We start from the raw sequence: 12,340 nt of genomic DNA, 5'->3' as shown, positions 1-12,340 counted from the left end.
GACACTCGTCTATAGACAGACAGGTGAATGGTTTTCGCGTATCCGAGGCAGTGGCGTGGTTGTCTGTCATCACTGATTAAATTGTATCTAACCATTTCAATTTAATACATGAATGATCATGAAACTATGATATAAGTAAACTGTTTTGTGGAATATTGATTTTATGCAGTATATTATAACACATTTTGAGGTGTTGCAATATGATTTCGGGTCTTTAATACACCGACATACATCGGGAGAGGTCCGCGATTGTCTATATTTTATTGCAATTAATTAACAAAGGGATTAGGACAATTTTTAGAAACTATGAACCTTCTCCCAATGAATATGAAAATATAATATAATGTTGATGGCAAAACAAACATTTGACATTGGCTAGATACCGCTATATACACTATATAGACGTATCTATAATTATTTGTCATCTATTTATTGTTTTGATATATAGGGTTCTAATCCTGACGCGGGATGTCTTCTGGAGTTTTCAAGCCCAACCCTCTGCTGTCGTAGGTGGCAAGGAAAACGCTGCTTAGTATTTTCATGGGACGAAATGCCAAGCTGCACCCCTATAAAAAAATATGCGTAGACCGCGTAGACTCAGCACCTCCTCGCTTTGCACGGTGTTGGCCGAAAAAGTTCATCGAGATTTTCCTGCGTGGTTTCCCTTTGTAAAAGGTGCAGAAATAGAGGTCCTGAAAAAGACAGCTGTCTAGTCGTTCGGATGTGACGTAAAATCGAGGTCCCGTGTACACATTGGCGTGCACTTCAAAGATCCCTTGACAGTTGGAATTCGATATAAGAGTAGGCCGTAGCGCTGCTGTTCGGGCAAAATTTCCCTCGTAGCACACTGTATGGCGTATGCCCGTCTTCATTAGCCCAGCCGGAGCAGAACAGTAGGACGTTAAACCCGATATCATTTCATTTCCTTGCTTTGCACGCGTTACCATAGAAATTAAAGTGACCGTATCTTATTCTCAATAATATACCAGTTAAACTTTATTGACGTGTCGTTTTATTGAGAATTGCCTCGTTATTTTCAGGATGCTCCGTATCTTCAGTCTGTTAAATTATTATATACTCTTCAAAAAAAGTAGGGGATATTGAAATGCAAATACCTATGCCGGTTGTGATATGATAAATAGTCATGGACACTTGACATGCTTTGAGAGTATGTTCACAGATGAAGAACTTATCGCCCCAACAGAACTACTGAGCTGCATGTGCGAAACGCAATAGCGCCATACACGTGTGTGTGTGTGTGTGGGGGGGGGGGGTCGTTGTCAAATTTGACACTTCAAGGAAGGGTTGATGAAAACTGCCGCTTGCTGGTTTATCCTATCCATGTTTGCTTTCCTATCGGTTCTTGCATAAGAGTTACTGTTTAGCGTATCTTTGCTTTAGTGTGTTACGTTTAATTTGATCGGGAGACGTGTTCGTCGACGTCAACGTCAACCGACAACACTGCAAGAATTGGCCGTGGCACTGTAAGAGGAGTGGGTCAGATTGCCCCAAATCGTGATTGGACGGTTGATTAGGAGCATGCCACGACGAATTGCTGAATGTCTGAGGATTATTAAGACGAAATTAAAAAACGTCCATTTTCACTTTTGACAGTGTATCTCTTTGCGAGTGAAATGGGGCCGTCAGATAAGCCGCCCATATGAACTGTTTAAGTTCATGTGTAGGCAATTGGCCTGTTATTAACATACACTGGTTACCTCTAATAAAAACAGCAGTGCATTTCCGCAGTTTTGTATTGTTTCTGATTATCCCCTACTATTTGTGAAAAGTATATATTTCGTCTTTAGTATATGGTCCTAATATAGGACAAAGACCCAATTTACATAATAACTGACATGTTTTATCAATCTGTCGAGTTCTTACTTCTTTAATGTGATCAATGAAAATACAATTGTTCTAATCGATCGATGGTTTATTATTTATAACACTGTGGCAATTATTGTTCTGATGATTTCAAAGCTTGATTATTGGAAAAATAGTTGTAAAAGCTTTGAGATTGTGGTTGTATGTTTTCTACGTGGTAGCAAGCAACGACAAGAAGAAAAAAAATATTCAAATTGGTGAGAAAGTTATATTTGAATGGCATTTACTTAGTACGTGTTACATGTGTAGGATAAAGCACGAGACTGAGGTTATGCTGGGGTAAGAAAGACCCGAGAGAAAGAAAAACCGAGGCCGGCAGGCCGAGGGTTTTCTGTCGAGGGTTTTTTCTGAAGTCTTTCTTCCCCAGCATAACCGAAGTCGAGGACGCAAGATGAGATTATCCCAGAATTCCCACAAGAAAAACCTTATATCATGTTTTCTTATGGGAAAAAAACCTACCCTGGAAGAATAACCCGTTACAGGTTTAAATAAAAACTTTCAGAAGAATAACCCCAAATCTCCCTGTATATATCCAAGTTGCCTTTACATTATGTAGTTTTTAACTATTATAGTGAGCACTGCCAACTCGTTATCTAATCTCCCATAATGTATCTTTAATTTGGGTTTTCATTGTTAAAATATTTCTTGAATTGCCCAAATATCGGTTAACATGATAACCAGTTACTGTTTTATAAATAATTGGTTTTATATCACATTAAAAGGGGGAAACCCTGGCGGAAACCTCTTATCAGAGAAGAAATAATAGCACTTGGCTCAATTTTAACATAATCTTATACGTTAATATTTAATTTTAACAATAACTTTTCTAAAATACTCTTGGATTCACAAAAGTTTGTCACTTTAAAATATGCTTTTCTTAGTTTAACATATCAAGACACATTAGATTAGCTAAAAATTATCATAGCAACGATTTTTTAAAATTTTCATCATATTCCAAAGTGAAAAACGAACGCAACCCTCTTTTTATTATTGGAGGCCTGAAAAAATAATAACACCTGATTATAATATTCAATTTACAAGTCTAAACTACAATGATTATGATATTATTTTTCATCAACAAATTTCCAATATCAGACCAGCGTTCCGGAGTCAGTTCAAGACACGTTTAGACATGCTCTGTGTCACTGTCACCGAAGAAGGTTCTCGTCGGTGGATTGAACTTTATTCCTATCTGTTTAATGCATTTTATTGTTTTCCGAAATTCTACTCGGATTATCTCCCTTATTATTGTTAATATTTTGACATCCACTGGTATACTATGACCATCAAAAAACGCAATTCAGGAGACAATCACTGTCAACACGGTAGCATTATTTCTATTGCATCTTTCTTGTAAATCACTGTTTTCTTTTTCATTTTGGTATTTGTTAATGGCTTGCAACGTCTGTAGTTTGTCCGCCGGTTTGTCCTATTGGTATTGTTTGCATGTAGTGCGGTCCTCCTGTGCTTACTATTAAAATGAACAGCCTCAAATTAATATTGTGTGCACCTGTAGCTGACAATCGAACATGCTGTTTCGTAATAATATAACCGTGCTGGTTATAGTAGTTCCATTTAAATCTAGAATATTTCAGATAATACTTTAATTTTAAAAATGAAAGTCATCAAATTGAATTCTGTATACATGTAAACTCTAAGGACAATAATTATTATATTTCTTCAAAACATTGTGTGTGTGTGCTATTGAAAGGTGACTATTGCCAAGGGTGAAACGTTACGTAATTCTAATGACATGTTAATGTATTATAATCCCTTATTGTTTATAAAACTTTTATTGATAGAAAGTAACTAACAATATGGCCTGTCTGTTGAACATGCCAATCGTATGATTAATATTAATTTATTGTTTTATTTCTTATATCGTACATTATTACATCAATGCTTATTTGTGTCAACACTTGATCTAGCCAAGTGATATGAAGTATTTCCATAAAAATATGTGATTGTACTTGATACGTTAGTCATTTAGGCTACGCCAATAATTCGGCCGCAAGTACCCATTTCTCCAGGTTATTGCGCGCAAGTAACCATTCAGTTAGATACAGTGACGTAACTGGACGAGGCCTGATTTTGACATAGAAGTGAGACTTCTAGACGAGGAACGTAGACTTTCGGAAGAAAAAAAAACACTGCTATGCTCTATACTGATCTCTGGGTTAAGAGCCTCCCCCCTCCACTCAACCCTACGCCCCCCCCCCTCCACACCACCCCACATCCCCCAGTTGCGACGGTCGCGATTAGTTAACTTTACTGAGCAGTCGCATATTTCATTTCATCTCATTTCCGTTGTATCTATGACAGATTGGCTAATTGAAACACTACGGGATATGCTCTGCAATGGAAGGTTTATTGGGTACCAAAGTGAAAATCATCCAAGAACTTTTGATCCTCAACACATAGTCTAATTTTTATCTCATGAATCCGAGAAAAATTGTCGCCTCTAGGAGGTCCACAAACTTCTTTCATATGTCACATTTTGCGTAAAAAGTATTTGGCATAACTTTAGAACGGAGGGTCCGATGCGCATCAAACTTGAAATCACCCAACACTCGTTTTAAGTTTCATGGAAATCGGATAAAAATTGTTACAACATGGTCGGGATAGTTCGAGGATGGCTGAAAAGGCTCATACGTGTGTAGATTTGTCTGAAAAATATAAAATTGCCGATTGCCAATGTGTTATTTACACCATGTACCGTATTTCAGGGTGCATGGTAACACCCGGAATTTAGAGAATGGGGGTTAGGGTATAGATATTAACAACTTTGATTTTTATTCGAGTGACAGATTAAGATCTTCTTATTCGAATATATATATATATATATATATATATATATAGGCCCACTTCAAAAAACTTTGAAATGATCCATGTCACCAGTTAACCCGGATGGAGTCAGTGTTGTAAGAAAATGTTTTAAAAGCATTTCTTCATCCCCTTCGTCAAAAATATAGTTTTCGAAATGAGTAAACAGCAGAAAATATAGCAGGCGAAACAACTGACATGGGCGCCGCCATTAATTTGAATAGCCAATGGTCCGGGCCATTTGTGTTCAGGTGCTGGTTTAGACTGTAGTCGCGACCACAGTTTACATCCGAAGGTCGCCCTGGGTATTATAAGCTTTTACACTATTTGCGTAATGGGGGTGGGGGGGTGGCGGCCATTTAAACTTTGAATTTGTACTCCGCCGTTATGGTGTAACTGTGATATATTTGAACGGTTTTTACAATCAATAAAAATTGTGACCTCTAGATGGTCCACAAGCTAAAAATGTGAGTTTTCGTACAATCAGGGGCCATAATCCTAGAGTCCTAGGACGGTAGCCCCACCCCCTCCGCCGGCCCTGCTATTACTATCCTTATACTGTAGTAATTAAATATTATCAAAAAGAAATAGGCCAATTCAAAAGAGGCAGAGGCATATTTCTGGGATCGGATTGACTTCAGTCTTCAGGTATCCCAAAATGTAGGGCATATTTGAAAATTTGAAAATCTACGGTTTAAAAAATTTAAACTAATATAATGTAATAAATAATTCTCAAAAATAAATACTTCATTCTTCGTAAGCAAATCGAAGTCGGTTTTGGTGGGTCTAAATCGCCCTATGATTCCCAAGAATCACTATTCCCATTACTACTTCACGTATCAGAGCGAAACTCGTATTTAATATAATCGGACATTAAATAGGCTACATCTTGACATTTCTTCAATAAGTCGGTGAAGATCGGAAATTGAGCAAAGAGAATTTGTTCATTTTCCACAGCAAACATGAACGGGATAATGCTGCGAGCGAGGAAAATATGAGCGCCGCAAAGTAGGCTCATTTTATACAATTAGCAATAGAATTATGGTTCTTTTTTTTCCCAGGCTCCTCAAAATTCCATTTTCTATGCATTTATTTTATTATATTTTCACAGAAGCGTTCTATTTAATGAAAAAAGATGCATTTTTGAAACAATTTCGGTAGTTTTGACCTATATATTTTGTGCTGTCTTTAGAAATTGAGATGTGGGACTGGCTAAAATGGGACATTAACTAACTATGCTCAAATAGTTAAAGAAACGGAGAATCGAAACCACACCACTTCATTCAATGGCATAACTTATTATTTATGCGTTAAATGGGAAATTTCGACCTCGTTAGTTTTAATAACAACAGATCTACATAACATACCATGTTACAATCTGATTACAACACATATCCTATTTCGTTTCGTTTTTTATAGTTCAAAATTTCGTTTTACTACACTAGAATCTGCTAGAGTTGTTATATTACCCGCGTTCTGGTTGAAGTGAGGGATTAGCCAATGAAACGGTCTGTTACGACGAGTTATTGGCGTGCGTTGCACGGAACTGTTGGTAAACCACTAGAAATGTCAACGCTGATTGATTAATCAAGTCTAACGTCATAGGGTCAAAAGCCGCTGGTACGACCCCTGACGCGACCATCCAGTAAAACTGGTCAGATCTTCATGTAGTGTAGGCCATCGAAAGTATAAAAAACGAAACGAAATATAGATCTGTATTTTAATCCGATTGCCTCATGTTCATGAATTGTTGATAAAATGATTATATCCACAACTCGTGATCGGCTGTACAAAATCGCTGACGAATTTTAATCGGTGTCGTCAGGCGAAAAAATACGCTCGTCTGCACGTAGGATTACAATTAGAATTTCCCAACATGGGGATTTTCTGATTTTGTCGTTGGTCTAATTGCGGAAAAGGTGGTTCACAAATATATTCTCAGCATGTCGAAAAAAGTGACGAAAAGGTGGATTTTAGAAGTCGAACGGGAACGAAAACTAGAACTCCTGTAACTTTTTTCGCCCAGGCCGATTTCGGTGAATTTGATCCCTGAAGTTGTACTCAAATAGACCTTTCATAAAAAGCAAGAATCATTTGTTTCGGATCCTGCGATCAGGCGAATAAATACGCTCGTCCGCCCATAGCATAAGACACAAATACACACAATGTTGTGAACACACTAGTAGGAAGTCATTAATGTGTCTGAGTCTGTTCTAGTCCAAACAAGCTAATAAAGACGAACATCGTAATAAAGGAAATTTTGCCTTGACCTTCTGTTCAAAGATGCATCATGTAAGAACCAAAGCCACCTATTACAGGTCTTTCTTTTGGCCTAATATGTTATTATTATTAATTAGACATTTATTAACATGACAAGCCCATAATCAAGTCTCTAGAACGTCGGTTGGTCGCGATTTTCAATTCATTCAAACACGTTCGCCATTTTTGATTATCTATTTTTGCATTTTTATAGCAAGAACGACCAGCTCTTTATCTAAATCTTACACAATCCTTATCACTAACGTTTTTACATAAATAACTATAGTTAGTTGTATATTTTTATTGATAGGCATTCCCAACTGGTAGCTTGAATAGGTGGAGATGATTAAAATCTGTAGATTGTCTGGTAAGTAAATACGGTTTTCCTTGGTTGACAAAAAAAAAACGTGAAAATGTTAAAGATATGCGTCTTTATGATGAAGAATGTCACCTAAGGTTTGCTTTCTGCTCCTTAAACATACATTATGCAAGGGCTAAATATGCCAATTGCAGGTCTTTTTTTAGTCCTGAAATGTTATCTAAATTATTAATTAGACATTATTTAACTTATCCAGACCATAATCAACTCCCGATGTCATCGTTAGCCTGCGATATCTACTGGATTATAATCAGCTGCTCAACGCCTGTTCTTGATTAAATCAGAAAACGGATAATCGAGACTATGTTTGTTATCGAAAAATTCTCGGTTCAGAGTGGATCAATTTGAATGACATTTTCAGCAAATTCCCATTACATTATTTTTAGCTTTTAACTATTATAGTGAGAACTGCCAGCTCTTGATCTAATCTCCCATAATGTATCTTTAACACCATATAAATTATATTTTTAAAAAGTACCTTGCCTTAAGATAGCCTGTATTATTCATAAAATAAACACTTCTTTCTTCCCGGTAACAATATTATAATCTATGTAACAGGTTTAATGTAATGCGTGTTTGAGACGGGAACAGGTATTTTAACCCTTTTTGTGTATTTATTTATTTATTTATTACAGTTCGGAGATTTTGTGTAATTCTGTCGGTGTCTGCTGTCCTTGTAATACTTCTTCTACAAATATTCAACCGGCAAAACAGTTTCAACCCCAGACAGAAAGCGTTATCTCTTCCTCAAGAGAAGACAAACACAGTAGTGCAGCAGTTCCCACTCCTTACAGACATAACTAAACAAGTCAACGATTTTCTACATTACTCGCCTGCAGTTAAAACGAAATCAATCGCAAAAGGCAACCTAGAAAATAAAACAACGAATTTAAATCATACAAATGTTGTATGTCCGAAATTTACCGGAGGTTTAGGTAATAACCTGTTCCAGTATGCTGCAGCTTACGGACTGGCTAGAAGATTAAATGCAGATGTGGTTCTTACTCCAAATACGAATATATATCAATTATTTCAGCCAGTTGCGAGAATTTCAACGGATCCCAATGTTTGTTCTAAAGTGAAAATAATAAAAGAAAAGCAGGCGTTAGCATTTGATGAAAGTTTCTTTAATCTATCACCCGGGCGTGATTATAAATTTATACATTATTTACAATCGTGGAAATATTTCAAACATGTAGAAGCTGAACTTCGTCATCAATTTATATTCCGTGGTGACGTCATCGCTAGAGCTAGATCTCAGATTGCAAACAAATTAGAACGTTTTAACGTTTCTTCAAAAATGAAACCTAATGTTTTAGTTAATATTCACGTGCGTCGCGGTAATTATTTAATTGATCCTTTTGCTACGTTTGGATATAAAGTAGCGAATATGACGTATATTAACAAAGCCAAGAAATATTTTATGGACAAATACGAAAATGTTATTTTCTTTGTCTTTTCGAACGATATGAAATGGTGTAAAGAGAACATTAAAGGACTGGATATTGTATATATAGAAAATAATTCACGGGAAATAGACTTGGCTATTATGTCTTTATTAAACCATACTATAATAACAGTTGGGACATTTGGGTATTGGGCGGCGTGGCTCTGTAATGGAGAAACACTCTATTTTGCTGATATTGCAAAAATCGGTAGTCAATTTGCTAAACAATTCTCAGCGGATAAAAAAGATTACTTCTATCCGGGTTGGATAGGAATGTGAATTTATTGTTTATGGGCCAAATAGAAAAATGTAAAAGTCCCAGAATTCAAGTTTAGTATGGAGTTTAAATACACAATTAAAAGTGAGTTATAAAGGCATTTTGCTTTAAGTCTTATTCAAGTCAGTTCAAACTTAATCTGTGGCCATTATATTGTCGAAGAGATGCTATTAAACTGTGGAAAGGCTTTGTGTCGTGCTTTGGTGTGCTGGGGGCTTTAGAGGTCGAGTTGATGCCTTTTCAACAAGACCTGCTGCCGATTCACCAAGACCTGACGACGACCATCGCTAAGTTTTCAGAGGACAGTAGCATTTTCTTCACAGATCAACTTGTAAAGGCCAGGCCCCTATACAATAATACACATGTATGTTTTAATACTGCATTTTGGCGTAATTTTAATTACCCCGCATGTCTAATTTTTTGTTTGATAATCGAGTTTTGGGGCCGAAAAGGATAAATTCAGGTTTATCCCCATTTAGCGATTTAAATTCATCCCCGTTTTAATTTGTCCCCATCTGATTAAAACACAGATCCTATTTCGTTTTGTTTTTTTATAGTTCAAACTTTCGTTTTACTTGTCTTTGCTACACCAGGATCTGGAAGAGTTATTTTATAACCCGCGTTCTGGATGATGTGAGGGATTAGCGAGTTTTTGGCGTGAGGTGCACTGAGCTGTGGGTAACCCACTAGAAACATCAACGCTGTATAGTAGAGGCCATCCAAAGTATAGAAAAAAAAAACGAAACGAAATATAAATATATGTATTTTAATCAGATTGAATTTTTCGGATACTTCTTTATATATGTATATAAAATTATTGGCTGGCCTGTTAAAATATTTGGCGAATATTATATTTTTTGATTTTTTAAGAATTATTTCTTAGAAAGTGTTATTTGTAATACATATTTATTTGTAAACTGTTTATAATAAAACGAATACTACATCATATATTATGATTTTCAAAGGGTCCACAGCTCCGATACTGGGAGTTTTTTTCTGATTATTCTGCAGCCCATTTAGAGTAATCAATATTATATAAATTTAACGGATAATTCTGGATATCTATTAAGAGGTTTTACAGGTATGGGACGTGACTAATGGATAAAATTCACCAGTTTTTTTTTTTAAAGCTGCACCCAAAACGGGCGTGCGGTGTTCAACAAAATGATTTGTATGGAGTAACAGCGCCCTGAGTGGCTGCAGTGTTTATGTGCTCTGATATTTTTATAATATTTCACAAGTTCCAGATGAATTCATTGCATGAATTTGTGCCAAGTTGTGTGTGACTATCTTGTGCATCATTTTGTGCAGATTTTGTGTTCAAACTATTTTGGATTATGCAGATATCAATAGTTTTATTGCATACTATACTGTGTATTAGTGAATTTCTACTCACTACTGACCTCCATTTTACTTCAGAACAGTCAATAAAGCTAACTCATTGTGGGCAGATCTCTACTCACCAATTGTTTAAACAGGTTATAGTCACTGAACCTTTGATCACCATGATAACTTACAGCAGAGAAGAGTTATTTCTTATCAAAGCTGACATACATGAACAAAAACCATTAAACACACAACTGTTGGAAAATATCCCTGAACTAAGAAGGTCTCAAACTAAATCAAAAAGAAGAGGTTGCCGAGCGGGACGAAATAAGAGGCGTCGAATACGTGTTATTTCAACTCGAAGGAACCTACCGGAAAATAGACAAATTAAAGGAACTAATTACTCTAATCTAATCCAAGTCTTTCTAAACATAAGTCATCCTCTTTGCGAATTGCTTTGTGGAATGCGCAATCTTCACGTAACAAGACACTTGATGTATATGATACCTTACTTGAGGATGATCTTGACATCCTCTTTATCACAGAATCGTGGCTAAAGGTAAACGGTGATGAATCGATTATCACAGAAATGACCCCTCCAGGTTATACACTAATTAGTATGCCACGAATAACGTCAACCGGGGGTGGACTTGCTGTGCTACATAAACTTTCTCTTAAACTTCAGCTCATGAAACCAAATTCAGAATCGTATCAATCGTTTGAAATATCAAGTCTATTGTTACGAATGATTTGTATCTATCGTCCCCCTCCTTCAAAAGCAAATGCAATTCGTAGTACAATGTTCTATCCGGAATTGGAAACACTTTTATCAAAGCGTTTTCAGAAAAACTTATTGATTATGGGTGATTTTAATTTACATTTTGATGAACCAGAAAAGCCTGAGATCAAACGATTTACAAGATTATTTCAGACTCACGACCTGCTCCAACATGTGCATATAAAAACGGTCACATCCTAGATAGCGTATTAATAAGAAGTGACATCAAATTGATAAATAATTTAACAGTTCTCGACCGGCAAATGTCCGATCATTTCTTCATCAACTTTTCTATTGATGCTCTTCCTCCGCCACAACTAAAACAAAAATAAAATGCCGTAAATTGAAACAGATAGATCACAGTTCGTTTGATTTAGATCTTAAAAATTCCCGTCTCATTAGCGATTCACCTGACGACCTTGATCTTCTTTGTGAACTCTATAATGATACACTATCCGAACTTTTAGATAAACATGCCCCAAGCACTACTAAGACTATCTCTTGTAAAATGAATTCACACTGGTATAACGGGGATGTACACCAAGCCAAAAACAAGAGACGCATTGCTGAACGACAGTGGCGGCACTCTAAATTAGAAATACATCGACAAATTTTTAACCATGCTAAATCCCATACCACATCAGTTATTCGTAAAGCTAAATCAGAATATTGTATTTCAAAAATAGCAGATAACTCAAATTCACCCAAATTTTTGTTTGATTTTGTTTTTTCTCTTATGGGAAACAAACAAACATCCTGCCAGAACACGACGATGATGAAACATTGGCCAATACTTTCAACTCTTTCTTTGTCGAGAAAATTGAAAATACTAGACAAGTTCTTGACACCTAAATATCGGCTATGAATAATCAAGTCATAGACAATTCTTCAACTGAGTTTGGTGGTGAGGAATTGGTTGCCTTTGATGCGTTCACCGAAAAAGAGATCAAGGAATTAATCTCGGGAAGCAAACCAACAACATCTGTGTTGGACCCTGTGCCCACCAAAATTCTGCTATTACATTTAGAAACACTACTACCTGTTATTAAACGGATAATAAATCTAAGCATGGAATCTGGCACATTTCCTAGAATCTGGAAGGAAGCAGTTGTGAAGCCCCTTATTAAAAAGGCCAATCTTGATGCCAACCAATTCTGCAATTATCGA

The 12,340-nt window shown here is 36.3% G+C and overlaps 1 protein-coding gene across 3 annotated transcripts in view; it reads left to right on the top strand.

Moving 5' to 3' along the window:
* LOC126822531 (galactoside alpha-(1,2)-fucosyltransferase 2) overlaps positions 1-9,953 on the top strand; it is a 31,629-nt gene extending 21,676 nt beyond the window's left edge. For all 3 annotated transcript variants that reach the window (XM_050551533.2, XM_050551513.2, XM_050551523.2), the window contains 2 exons: positions 7,277-7,333; positions 7,981-9,953. In XM_050551533.2, coding sequence (XP_050407490.1) covers positions 7,309-7,333; positions 7,981-9,071 — 1,116 coding nt within the window. In that variant the 5' untranslated portion in view covers positions 7,277-7,308 and the 3' untranslated portion in view covers positions 9,072-9,953. The remainder of the gene's footprint in view (positions 1-7,276; positions 7,334-7,980) is intronic.
* The last annotated feature ends 2,387 nt before the right edge of the window (positions 9,954-12,340 follow it).

The sequence above is a fragment of the Patella vulgata genome, chromosome 1, assembly GCF_932274485.2.
Source record: "Patella vulgata chromosome 1, xgPatVulg1.2, whole genome shotgun sequence".
NCBI classification, from domain to species: Eukaryota; Metazoa; Mollusca; class Gastropoda; family Patellidae; genus Patella; species Patella vulgata.
Note: the sequence above shows the minus strand (reverse complement) of the source record. Positions and strands in the feature narration are given on the sequence as shown.